Raw genomic sequence first — 14,666 nt, 5'->3', positions numbered from 1 at the left:
AGTGATAGAAGCTGTATTCATAGGACCACAAATATCAGCATGAAGTAACTGGAGTACCTTAGATGCGCGCCAAGATTCTCCATCCTTGAATGAAGACCGATGTTGCTTTCCCGCTTGACAGGCGCTGCATACCCCCAACTGCTGAGTCTGAATATCAGGTAATCCTGACACAAGTCCCTCCCGAGAGAGCTGAGAGAGATACTGCATATTTAGATGCCCATATCGCTGATGCCATAGAGTGCTGATGGAAGAGACACGTGCTGCTAGAGCCACTTCTGGAGAGTCACCGGTGTCAAGTAGCCTGTATAGACCATGGTCCTCTAGGCCAACAGCAACTGTTAGACTACTCTCCCTGTCAATAATGGAGCACTTGTGTGTACTGAACACTACATCAAGCTGAGGAGAATTCCTCATAATCTGGCTGACAGACAACAGATTAATTTCCATACCAGGAACATAGTATACATTCAGAAAGATGAGTGTGCGCCCACCAGACTGGATTTGAACTGTACCTCTGCCAACTACTGTGTACTTTTCACCTCCGCCAAATACCACGGAATCACTGAAAGGTGAGAAGTCAATAAACCAGTCACGCCTGTGAGAAAAATGGCGTGATGCACCAGAATCAATGTACTAGGCAGAGGAAGGAACATGATCTGAAGACCTTTTAGCCATAAAGGCGTAAAAGGCAGAATCTGTCTGCTCGGAATGTTTTGCAACATTTGCTGTCTGATGGGGCCCTCCCTGTTTCTTCTGTTCAGAAGCAATCCTCTGTCGGCAATCTTTCTTCATGTGACCGAACCTGTGACAGTAATTACACTGCACACTTTTCTTCCTAGCAGGATCAAAAGGCTGAGAAGAGCCTTTCTGCTGAAAGGACTGAGAGGATTGATATTTTGCAGCAAATGCATTTTCCGAGGACACTGATGAAGCACCACTACCAAATTGCTGTTTCCACCGATCCTGCTGCAGGAGTTTGGTGCATAACTCTGGAAACTTCAGATCAACATTTGTGGTGGTAATGTTGAGTGTTTCTATGAAGTGTTCATAAGATTTCGGTAGACTTTTCAAAGTAATGACTACCATATCTTCTTCCTCCATGGTCCGACCAATGGCTTCGAGCTGATCTCGAATGTCTTTAATTTTGTTGAGATGTTCCTGTAAGGACATATGTTCGTCCATCATGATGGAGAACAACTGATTTTTGAGAAAAAAAGCTCTGCTTTTGTCAGATGTCTCGTGCAGTTCTTTCAACTGTTGCCAGATCTCGGCAGCTGTCTTGCCAGAAGGAATCTGCGGTAACTGATCATCAGCGACAGAGAGCTTGAGAAGCATAACAGCCTCTCGATTTCGATCATCAAATTTATCTTGATCGGTACCAGCTATATCGGGACGAAGCTCTTTGCCCAAAATGAGCTGATCAAGACGCCTGTATTCAAAAATGGTCAACATTCTTTGTTTCCAAATGTTATAGTTGCTGCCATTAAAGCGTTGATTTCCTTCTAACATCAGATTGGTGAGCGTGGCCATTTTCCCAAAGACAATACAGAAGTCTAACACAAATTACAATGTAGCTGCCCGCTTATCCTGGTGCAAATCAAAACAGAATTTGTTCTGCGAGGCAGGTTCAAGAAAATATATATATATATATCGCTTACCCAGCAAAAATCTCCACAGAAAAATGAGCGCTATATTTTGAACCAGCAAAAAAAATATTCCTGGGTGACTATCTTTCTAGATAGGGCGAAACTCCAACGTCTGATTTTTCAGCAGATAACTTAATTCATGCAACCAAGAAACAGCATAATGACCAATACTTGAGAAGAGTTTGACCAATACGTGGACTGAAATGTGAAACCACGTGAGCCGCCGTTTTGAAATTTCTCACACAGCAAATATGCGGGGTCAAACAGCACGTATACACGTTTTTGAATAGACCCACGCTGCACACAGATTGCGTGTCGATGGATGCTAAAAAGGAATAACGCGGGGAGAATATTGCCGCGGCTTCGATCTTCGTTAACTGCCTCAATTTTTACTGTCTCTGCTGCGATTTACCTTGCTGCCACCAATCTGCACTTTGCTGAAGATTAAACGTAATTTTCTAAGAGGCTGAGACTTTTACCATTGACGAAGTTCGACCATCGACTGGTGCTCGGATCCGCCACGAGAGTCGAGCCAATGTCCAAGATGCGTGGTCAATTCTCACTGCAAAAAAAACTGATTGACCACGTGACGTGCAGAGGGCTCGTAGCAGGGGACACGGTCAATGAAGAAATGTCCAAAGAACGACGGTAAATATCGTAAATAGCTTCCTTATCGAGGAGAACGGCCACATCGGTGTGTTCCTATGAGGACAAGACAGAGACGCCGGAATCAGAACAAGACGTCCAATCTCCTACATCTGCCGGCACCACAAACCCATCAATTTCTGTGTCCGCTGGCCGTTTGTTGAATTCGCTGAACCATTTGAAATTTGAACAGAGCCGAGAGCTTCCCAGATGCAGCTTCCAACGACCACTTGCTACGTCCTCAGCTACTCCTGTCCTTCAACGCCAACACCCGGCAACACGGACTTTCACATTCAACAGACAATAGGGCCTTTAGGCATGGAAGATGATGATGCAGAAGAAGAATCCATTTCTGTATCGAGATAGACGACTGTAAGCTTTTATCACAGTGAGCAGAGCCGAAGCTAAGACTCAGTGAAGGCTACCTGGCTTACAGAGGGCTCGACCTTAGAAATGAATGAAAGAAAGAACTCAAGAGATTAGGATGCAGAGAGAATAACTGTTCAAGAAATCTCTTAACCTCGCTCTGATACCATAAAAGAATGTCGAATCAATTAATTAATTCAAAATGAGCCAGAAGCTCAATGATAATACAGAGATATTTACAATAATAGAAACATCAAGTTTCTATGTAGAATATGGAAACACTCAGTTTCATCTAAGAAACTGCTTAAACGAATAAATATAGCAACAGCTAAAAGAATGAGTATTAAATACTAAATAGGAATAGGAATATTCTAATAATCTAATCAATTAGTATATTTTTAATTTCACAGAGCATTAATTGTTATTAGCATCAGATAAACATAAATATTCATCCAGACTATTAAACAAGGCACACCAATAAAGACAATAGACACAGATTTTTAGGTGGGGACCCCTCCGGGACAAAAACCACTAAATGCTTCTTAATATTTGTCTTCAATAAAATGTACATCAATAGGAAGCTCCAACTTCCATCATTTTCAGCTACAAATGAGGGAGGCTCTAACACCCTAGTTTACGGGCTACACCCTAATGGATGCACCAACACCTTGTTAACTAGTTGCTACTGGATGGACACTCCGACGAGTTTACAGGCTCCGACTTGAAGGAAGCACCAACTTCTTGATTCACCAATTGCTACTAGAAGGATGCTACAATACCCTGCACAGTCTCCAACTTGCCATAGCACTGCGCTGCCACCCTAAAGTGTTTTCAAGCTCCGACTTGAAGGAGAATCCACGCTCCTGCCTCACATTAGCCTGCCACCTTGCTTAGCAAGCTACCACTTGCCCTGAAGGCTCCAATATTCAATTCACCACGACAGACCACTTTTCACAATTTTTAGATTGGATCCACTTGTGCTCAAAATCAATACAAAAGAAATTGCAATATTGGACTTGTAATACGCTCTCTATCAATCAATTCTTCCTCTGCCCAAATTGCTCATCAAATCCTAGCTGTCAATACCAACTGTCATAATTCTGTCTTGCCCAACCCACACATCAAATCCTAACTTGTCATCATGTAAAACAATCCCTCCTCAATCCCTAAGACTGCTCACTAATCAAATTAGTGTTTCACAACAACGCATGTTCACTGCCCATTGTTTTGCAAACATTGCCCGACCAATTTTCAATACATCAACTTCTCTTCTACTTATAATGCAAACCCTAGCTTCATAGAAGATTAATTCATTTCTGCTCGACACTTTTTAGTCCTTTTGGCTAGGTCTGCTCCTTGTTATATGTATTTTAGCAGACTTCAAAATTATTGACCCTTCGTGATGAGTTTACTCCATGGTAGATTTGGACATTAGATTGTGCCACTGAAATAGTTCTTTCTCAAACAAATTTCTTGTTTGATCATATTGTTTTTAGGTGATTTAGATCAGTTCATGCACATCCCTTTAGGCTCAAACGAGAATTGCTACAATCCTACAATCAATGATCATGAAGGCCAAAAATTGTCATAGAGATACCTCAGAACACTTTACAGATTGATCTCAGGAAGTACTGCGTTTATGGCCTAAATATACTTCAGATTTGTCCTTCATGGGGATGCCTTAATGCCTTAGAAAACACACATAATCCTCGTCTATTAGTGTGTGGACTTCCTTAGGGATTCCTGCAAAGTGATCTTGAAAAAACCCAATGAATACCATTAATGTTTGCTTCATACACATGAACCAAACCACACTTCACTACTCAGCCTTTTTGCTTGATGTGAGATTAATACCAAGGTACTTCATAGATGTAGTCTAGTCATGATCACAAAGGTAAATCTGAGCCTGATCTAGGCTTTGAAAAGGTGTCAAAATGATGCTTTAGTAACCTATAAAGGGCGACAACAAGAGACTGCAATTAGCCCTCAACAGATCCACGAGCTTTAGGTTGTATCCATAGAGATGGCCGAGATACCTTAGAGAAAAAGGACCAATGAAAACCCAACCAATAAAAAACTTAAACTTTTCAAAAGATTTTCAGACTTTGGCTACCTCAATTGACACGTTTTGCCTTGATCGCAGAGCTTCTCTAGAGAAGCTTAGGTGTTAAAGCTTGATACCTTGTGGAGGACAATGAACCCCTTATATAGTAGTTGAAGGGTCATAAAAATGGAGCCGACCTATGCCTTTTGGAGGGAGCCGACATACAAAATTTTTCACCGCTTTGGAGCCAAAATTTAAATTAGGCTGACTTGGAGGGAAATTTTGAATTTACAAATTGAAGCCACAAAACTTTAGCCGAAATTTGGTTTCAATTCTATTTTTTTGATAAATGCTTTTATGCCTTGGTTGCCATGTAATTTTGCTTCATGAGCCAATTGAATGTTGCCACATCAGCAACCCTTTGGGGTTTTTGCCCAGATCGGCATGACGAGAGGAATCCAATGATATAGGTCCTGAGCCCAAGATCCCTGATCTACATCCCCAAATTCTTCAACAAGTGTGGGGATTCAAGGGTTTTCTAGGGGCTTCTTCCTTTGGAGCATCCAACTGATGAAATCTAGACAAATATTAAGAGCATTCAGTAACAGATGTTGGCATCAATGACAACACCATTAAAAAATCTCCCTCTTTGTCATTGATGGCAACACATACTCCTCCTACGAGAATTGCTCCCCCTGACTTCATGCTTCTAATCTTCTTGACTTGTTTACTCTCCTGCTTTGACATCAATGGCAAAGGGTTACTCCCCTGGCAAGTTGCCTACTTTTCTATAACATACTATTTCTCCCCTTGATGAAATGTCTTCCTTTCTCTTCCTGCAATAGACTGCTGCTCTTTCTCTAATTGTTTCTCTTCCTTTAGCCTGTTATGATCCCATGACTTGACACATATGATTCTACCTGAATCTTTCTGCAATCCTCTCCATGACTTGTCAATCTGATGCTGCTATTTTACTGAAGTTGCCCATGATGCCGAAATTTGCTCTGACTGCTTATGCTATCTATCATCTGTCATTTGTCAACTTGTCAAATGATATACCTCTGAAGATGCAATTACTGCAATATAAGCTCCCCCTGTTCAACATTCATTGTACAGGGAGACAACACGCTGGATTCTTCAGAATAATGTATGAACCAAGTCTTTGGCCGAATCATCCTGAATCTTGTCATTGTCCAATGCACCTATTGATTCATCGTGACCTTTTGCCTTTACAAAACCTGAAAGCATGACTGCAAAAACTTTTTCATTCATTTGATCTTCTTGCATTAACTTTCTTCTCCAGAACTTCTTGTACCTAATGTTTGGGTTGTCCTTCTTGGAAGAGTTTTGTACTTGCAATCACGAGCTACATTCCCATAGTTATGGCATTTGTAACATTCGATGTTGGGCCTGAATGATATAGCAATTAACATATATTTTCTGCTGGCAAAGTCATTTTAAAATCTGTCTCATGAACGTGCGAACCTGCTTCTAGGGTTTTGATTCCATTGATAATGTTTTTGATGATCAATCCTGCTATACATATTGCAATCCCTGGCCTTATGCCCAAGTTAGAACATGAAAATTAATAACCATTAAATGTGCTAGGATACCTCGATGTGTTGTTTTTTGCGAAGTCATTCTTCCTTGGAGGTGGTACAGTCCTTTGTTGATCCTTGCCTTTGATTGCTATGTCATTATTTCTTGGAGCCACAACATTTTCAATCCTTTTTGATCCTTCATTTTGATTTGACTTCCGAGGGATCCTACTATCAACCTTGTTCTTGGAGTTTGAAGCGAACAAAGTTCCTTCTACAAATTAATTACTCCAAAAGACTTGGAATATCAAATTATCCATTAAGGATATAAATATTGTATTAAATGTGTGAATAAGAATGAGAATGAATGATTTGCAAATGAGAACGAGAGACTTGCTTATATACCAAGCAAGTGTCTCTTCATGAAGAGTCATGTCTCATTTAGACATGTCTCTTTCAACCTAATTACTAGTTAACTAATTATTATTTATGATTATTATCTTTTTCATTATATTTATATTATTTATATATTTTATTCGTTACATTGCCTCCTTCCTCAAAAAGCTTTGTCCTCAAAGCTTGTCGATGAAAAAGGCTTGATCTCTATTTCTGCTTCGAAAGTCTTTCTGTTCTCGGAACAGTCATCTTCGTCGATACAAGCTGATATGATCTTTTAAGTGACAAACAAAATTGTCGCACTGAGAAGGGATCGGACCATCCTAATTAATCTTCTGTATAGTATTTTGATCACTAGAACTTTGTAACGACTTGTTAGCATAAGACTGGATTGAGGTTACATCACTATTATCTGGAACATCAATTTGTTGTTTCTAGTCTGAATGGTACTGATACGTAGATTGGTTGAGTTGTCTATTCTCACAATTTGGATGTTGATAGGGAACTTTTTTGGTTTGACTTTCCCTTATTGGGCATGTGGCAATTTTTATATTTTCTTCTGGCGAAGACGTTGTTGAGTTGGTTATGGAACATTCACTTGGGATGTTCATTGTCTGAACTGCAACATCTACGTGTGTCGTTTCTTCAACTGACTTGTCTTCTTGAGTTGTCATATTCATTGGATCGGTATTTGTTGTTTTGTCATCAACTTGAATTCCTACATTTGATGCTTCCTTCTTGATAAGTTGTTGTACCTCGTTTTCTAACGACTTCTTATCCTTCTTAAGTTTCTTAATTTGCGTCAACGATTTTTCACTATGGATTTTAAGTCGGGAAACTTCTTCATTTTTATCAACAATGATTTTATTAATTTCGTTTTGCATATTTTGTAATACTTTTTTACCTTCTTGAGAAATTACTTTTGAAATATCTGAGATATCTTCTGGCGTTACTGAGTTTGGTTCCAGTGTAAAATCTTGGAGCGTTATTTTCTTCTTTTTGTAAGAAAATGTCAAAAACTTTTTTTTGTATTTAGAATAAAGGAACCTAGAGTTTCCATCCATGGTGATCCCAAAACAATGTCACTATCGTTAGAATATAAGGTTTTCACGGTGAATTGTGAGGTAAAAGTGTAATCTCCAATACTTAGGTGTAGATTGCTTATGTCATATTGTTTGTCATATTCGCCAAGAGTATTCTTTTCAACTATATTTGATTCAGGAATCACCAATTGGTTAGCACATTTAGGACTAACATAATTACTTTTTTTCAGCAGGACTGATAGTGATTATGATATCTCTTCCTGCGAGCGATCCTTTGATTTTAAATAATATATCAACACTTTTACTAAAGGTTTTAGGAAACCTTTCATTACTAGTCTCCATTTTACTCTTTAAATAATTTTTTTTATATAATAATAATTTTTTTATTATATATAATTATAAATTATATAATTTTAATTTATATATATTATAAAATTATAATTATATAGAATTTATATATACTTTTTTGAGACCCACTTTTCCTTTTATATGTAACTATATAAGGCTTATATAGTATCCTTTTATATATATATATATATATATTTTTTTTTTAATTTCAGAAAATTTGGATGAGATGTGACTCTTGGTACGGTCACAATCTTTAGATTTGAACGATTAAAATTATTTATATCACACCTTTTTTCTCCAATGTTATCAAAGTATCTTTTACTTTTAAAATACCATGGGCAATTACCATGGGTTGTTTCTAAAACCACAGGCTTCTCCACGTAAAAAGTTTTAAATATCACTTGGTATGAGATTTTGTATCCCTTTCGTTTTTTATTTTACTTTTAAAATACCATGGGCTATTACCATGGGTTGTTTTTAAAACCTCCTGTAAAAAGTAATATTTACCTTTCACGTAAGAGCTTTTGTATCCCCGTTTTTTCTTTAACTTTTTAAATACCATGGGTTGTTTTTAAAACCACAGGCTTCTCCATGTAAAAAGTTTTAAATATACTTGGTATGAGATTTTGTATCCGTTTTGTTTTTTCTTTTACTTTTTTCTTCTTCTTCTTTTTTTAATTTATTTACTTATAACTTTTTTTTGGTTAATTTTATTTTTTTTAATTTTTTGTATGGCCAAAGGCCTAGAAAAACGGAGAAAAGGAGAAACTCCCAAATTCTGAGCAAAATGCTTCAATTGTACGGCAACAAGGTTGACAAATTTCGATAGCCAAGGACTTGGATAGGAGAACGAGCTCTGTGCACCGGTTAAGCAACCTAGAGGACCGAACTGCTCTGATACCAAATGAAGCGAACAAAGTTCCTTCTACTAATTAATTACTCCAAAAGACTTGGAATATCAAATTATCCATTAAGGATATAAATATTATATTAAATGTGTGAATAAGAATGAGAATGAATGATTTACAAATGAGAACGAGAGGCTTGCTTATATACCAAGCAAGTGTTTCTTCATGAAGAGTCATGTCTCATTTAGACATGCCTCTTTCAACCTAATTACTAGTTAACTAGTTAACTAATTATTATTTATGATTATTATCTTTTTCATTATATTTATATTATTTATATATTTTATTCGTTACAGAGTTTGGAGCTTCACTTGCCTCTTTTGCCTTCAACTTCAATTTACCCACATCATTATTCTTCAACTGAGCCAATTCTTGATCTTTCCTTTCAATATCCTACAAGTGGTCCTTTTGCCATTCCCTGAGCTTGTTGATTTCAGATAGGGCAGCATCAAGTTCTCCTTGCTTTTGAGCAAGGTCTTCCTGAAATATTTTTTTCAACAATTTCCTTCTTTCTTCTGCCTCTTCTACTTGCAATTTTAGAAGAGTGATCTTTTTAGTTGCTTTGTTGAAGTCTTGAATTTGTTCCTTCTGCCTTTGATTTTCAATTCTGAGCCTGCTGATATCTGCTAAAGATGCATCTAGTTCCTTTTGCTTTTGATTAATTTCAGTTACGTACCTCTGACTATATTCCTTTAATTGGCTTGCCAGGTCTTTTACTTTCTTTTCTGCTTCTTGCACTTGGAGTTTCAAGAGATCAGCTTCTTCTTTGAGTGTGCGATTTTCCTCCTCTGTGTTCTTCAGCTCTTTCAAAGTAGTGATTAATACCTTTTCCATGTCTGCTTCCTCTTCTTCGTCTTCTTCCTTATTGTTAGAATCTTCCTTACGAGAATCTGCTTGACTTGAAGCATGATCACCATCATCTTTGTCTTGACCAACATGATCTTGACCTGCATGAAGATTTTGAATTTTCTCCCAAAGATGTTTGGCAGATAAACATCATCCTAGATTTTGGATTTCATAGAATCTGGCAGGGCACTTAAGATGATACTCATGGCTTTGGAATTGTATTTTCTTGATTCATCATTAGAGGTATTTCCAGAAACAACAGAATCCCATACATCATGATTCATAACCAATAGCTGGCAAATAGATTTCCATTTTATCTTTTCCAAAATACAAAACTTGATTCATTGATCAGAGGAATTGGATCATTCTGTTTCTCTTCGTCCGCTGTAATAGGTTCTGAAAGAATTTCAACCCCAGGAACTTCCTTTGGCTTCTTTGAACACTTCACAGCTTGCTTCCTTGACTTTCCCATCTTGATTCATCTGAGATCTGCCTTCCAGCTGTTAAGCTGCTACTGAAGGAACCCGACTCTGATACCAATTGTTGGAAATATTGAGAGGGGGGTGAATTAGAATTTCTTATCAATTAGTATATTTTTAATTTCTCAGAGCATTAATTGTCATTAGCATCAGATAAACATAAACATTCATCAACACCATTCAACAAGGCACAACAATAAAGACAGTAGACATGGAGATTTTTAGGTGGAAACCCATTCAGAAAACAGGAGGTTCATCCACTTTCTTGAGGGAGCCATTGTTCATCTGTTTGACCGGAGAATCTTTGTTCACATTTTGTTGAAGAAAAGCAATCAAATCATCTGTTGACTTCTGAGGGAAAGAGCTGTTCAGAAGATCCCTATATGAAGAAGAAGAAGGTGGGAGGGGGCTTCTGTCCTCCCGGGGAATATGCCATTATGTGGTCAGAGTAAGGGCAGAAGGAGCAGAAAAAGACAGGAATGAGAAGAATGATAGCAAAGCAGTCAGGCAGCATCAGATGAGAGCAAAAGTTAGGGTGTATACCTGTGAAAGGTGACCTTGGAGTGTTCTCTGCCCAACAAGTTGAATTGACTAGTATGTTAGAGTTGATGGAAACAACAGAGATCATGCTGTGGGCATTCAGATGAAAGACTTCTCAAACCGTTGCAGCTGGATCCATTAAGAAAACAGAAGGTTCATCCACTTTCTCAAGGGAGCCATCGTTCAGCAGTTTGACCTCAGAATCTTTGTTGACACTTTGCTTAAGAAAAGAATTCACGCTCTCCTAAATTCTGAGGGGAAAAACTCAGGACATCCATATATGGAGAAGAAGAGGGTGGGAGGGGGTTCTTCCCTCCCAGGGAATATTTCATTATGTGGTCAGAGTAAGGGTGGTAGCAGCAGAAAAATTTCAGGCAAAGAAAAGAATGGGAAAATCCATCCAAATCACAGACTACTCGGCTTAGTTAGTATGTACATAATCATCCTCCAGAAATTATGAAACACCATGCATTATAGAGAAATTCATTAGCACTGTCAATTATGAACTGAAGAAATGAGTGGGAATTTGGAGTTAAATTGTTAATAGAACATCTATCCAAACTAATTATTTGTAATCCCATTCACATATTTGTAACATGGAAAATATCACTAATAGGTCATAGGCGTTTGCGAGTCACCCAAGTGTAGACCTGGTAAGGCAATATATACTTGTGCATAGAACTGACAGAACTCAAACAATAGATTCAAGTACTGTGGTTTTTTGTACATGATCATGACAAATTCTGGATGGTTAGGAAAACTGTTAGCACTTGATTATCACAATCTAAGTCAGTAATCTCTAGTCACCAATGCTTCAGACCATTGAGGTCATTGTATACAAACTGTGTGCTCAAATACCAAAGACAACTGAATTTGTGTTTGTGGCATTTCTGTTAACCTTCATGTCTTGCATATACTTTCTCTTTCTCACTCTCTTTTAGTGTCTGTCCATTAACATCGATCTCATTCAATCCAAGTATTGTTGTAACATAAAGGTCTCCTGCAAAGATATCAAAATTGTTTTATTCCTTATTGTCTGTTAACGACATAATTCTCTTCTCCCACCCTGCTACTGTCAACAGCCTTTGTCTGCTGTTTAAAATGCATATGTATCGGTTCCTCAATTTTACAGAGTCTATACTTTTTTAGTATGTTACAGTGTAGTCCTGACATGTTTTATACTTTTCTTTTATGTCCTGTTGTTAATTCTGTCTGTTCTTACACTTTTTTGTATGTTCATTGTTTCATTATCAGTCCTGACAATTGTAAGGACAATCTTGTCCCAAGAAATGAAGTGCCCCATAACCATTGGCAATTCAGTAGAATTGATCCATAAAGGTTTCTGCCAAATTATCTGTTGTATTTATTGGAACTGTTTGCAGACTGATAGTTTTTGATGCTGCATTAGTTAATACAGGATCTATATGTGGGTACATACATTGTGTAGTGAAGGTAGGTCTGCAACATGAATACAGACAATGTGCATGCTTTAATTTGACAGTGCCTTTTCAGATATCATATTCAGAAGAAATTCCCTTGTAGAAAAGCCTTTTGTATGAGCAACATTCTCATGCATAAAGTTTGTATGTCATAGAATGAAATGTTATTGTAGTCATTTTAATGACAAAATTGGTTTTGCAACTCTGCAGAAGTAGAGAGGAAACATCCTTCAACCAATAAAGGAGTTGAGGAAGATCCACTTGCTTCACAGGTTGGCTGGTTTGCTTCTTTCCCTGAAGTAACAAATGAGTCTCATGCAAGAAAAGTTGATAACGTGTTAAGAACAGATGCATCAGAGATGATTCCTGGAGCACTTGAATTGCCTCCGACACAGTTGAGGAACTCTCCACCAAGATCATCAAATGCTAAGCCTGAAGAGAAAAAGAAAGTCAATGCCAAATCAATTTGGAATTTATGTACATGCTGTTGTGGTGCTAGTTGATCTTTTTCTTGTCAATATTGTCCAGTGCAAGATAGCATTTTTTCACATCTATTGTTCAAGGAAATTGAGGCTTCTTGGTGCATTTCATTTGATCAACTCAACATGTATTTAGTCATCCTGTGTTATCTGCAGTGGTACATGCCATGTCTGTAATGGCGAGTCTAGCGGTGTGTATTCTTGTAGCTTGAGATATTCAATTTTTTGAATCCATAGTAGCTGCTATTTTTATTTGCTGTTTAGCATAGCGAGCTTTCAATGTGATTCTTCCCGTTTTCCTTAATCTAAACTGAGCAATTTCTCAGATATTCAAATATAGAGGCTTTTCCTTACTCTGAACTGAGCAACTTCTCAGATATTCGAATATAAGGCCACAAGAAAACCTTTCAATATTCTATAATCTAAATCCATATTCAGTCAAGTCTGCTGTACAAATCATAAATGCAATGAAACTTTGGTTGTCTTTTATGTTATTATAATTCAATTTTCATGGGGTTTCACAAAGAATAACAGATAAGTCTTAGGCACCTTCATACACATCGAAGCAAAAGTTCCATGTTTTTTTTTTCTTTACGTCTGGTAAGAAGGATGACCAGTCTGGATTGTCCTCTATATATTTTTTGTCAATGAAATGAACAGTCTCTTTATATCTTGTGTTAATCGAACAAACAAACTTAGGGTACTGTTTTTACTTATGACACAATTTTAGTTCACATTACAAGGCTTTTAACCAGTGACACACAGAAATGTTTCCCGCAGTTTTTGGAAATGGGGCCAAGTATCCTGCCCCTACGTTGGCTTTATATAAGCTAAAGATAGAAAAAGAAGGTTTGGTGGCCAGAAATTTTATCCATCACCTATGCCCAACCGACATATTGAATCATGATGACACCCACACTTTCCCAGCTAGAACCATGAAAGGTAAGGATTCACTCTGGAACATTCAATCCGACAATTCTTAACTCAAGATTGAATGCCAAAACTCCTAACCGAAGGATAAAACCCATAATTCCTCAAACAAGGTTGAATACGACAATTCCTAACCCATGACTAGAACCCACAGTGCCTCAAGGATGTTAATTTCAACAGTGCATTATCTCTATTGGATATGAGATCTCGACTGTCTGGCTGCTCCAAATAGATATGGACTCCGATGCCTATCCTTGCTCCTCAATATGTATATTTGCTTTATGTGTCACCCATATATTTATGGAGTAAGATGCCTAACCTCACCTAATGCCACAAAAGACTGTTCCAAACCCTATTGGTAGGTTGAAGCAACTATAGGCCTCACAAGCCAATTGCAAAGCTTCCTATATTCTCTAGGAACAATACCAAATTACTCTACTAAAACGTCACACTCATCTTTCACAAACTCTAACTTCAGAAGCCACTTAACTAGAACCCATAAGCAACAACCTTATCATGGGTTATTGCTCATAAGCGGGAGACATTAAAGCAATGACATAATAATAACCCTAAAACGCTCTCTCAAAGAGGGAGGAAAGGAGGATCTTATAGTTTTGTTTGACTCTTCACTTTCGTCTCAATGCTTTGGTGGCCTTTCACCTCCCTCTTAGGGATGTTGTGACTCTTAGCTTTCTGATCGTAGTATTATATGGAATCTAAGGTTTTTTCACAAGGATTAGTCACATTTAACAACTAAGATGGTTCCCTAATGTTTTAAATGCATTTCAATGCATCCTATCAACTTCCTGTTTGAGGAAACATGCATAGTGCACAAATGGTTTTGATCAGAACCACTTCGATGTTATCCTCAATATGGCGAAGTGCAGCTGCCCTAGATATATTGGCAAGTGAGGGCCAGCGACCAAACAGCCAATTATGCATACCTTGTAGCTCTGAATCATGACCAAAAAATTACATCCAGTGCTGTGATGACTCCCAAGTATACCACTGTGTCCACT

At 37.8% G+C, this 14,666-nt stretch overlaps 1 protein-coding gene across 6 annotated transcripts in view; it reads left to right on the top strand.

Annotated features, from left to right (window-relative positions):
* Positions 1 to 13,094, top strand: part of LOC149263409 (Pentatricopeptide repeat (PPR) superfamily protein) — a 57,483-nt gene extending 44,389 nt beyond the window's left edge. For all 6 annotated transcript variants that reach the window (XM_089426246.1, XM_089426239.1, XM_089426244.1 and 3 more), the window contains exon 7: positions 12,449 to 13,094. In XM_089426246.1, the coding sequence (XP_089282372.1) occupies positions 12,449 to 12,741 (293 nt within the window). In that variant the 3' untranslated portion in view covers positions 12,742 to 13,094. The remainder of the gene's footprint in view (positions 1 to 12,448) is intronic.
* Positions 13,095 to 14,666: the final 1,572 nt, after the last annotated feature.

This window comes from Pinus tabuliformis, chromosome 6 (genome assembly GCF_031772625.1).
Source record: "Pinus tabuliformis cultivar Carrire ecotype Pingquan chromosome 6, CPIR1, whole genome shotgun sequence".
Taxonomy (NCBI): Eukaryota; Viridiplantae; Streptophyta; class Pinopsida; order Pinales; family Pinaceae; genus Pinus; species Pinus tabuliformis.
Note: the sequence above shows the minus strand (reverse complement) of the source record. Positions and strands in the feature narration are given on the sequence as shown.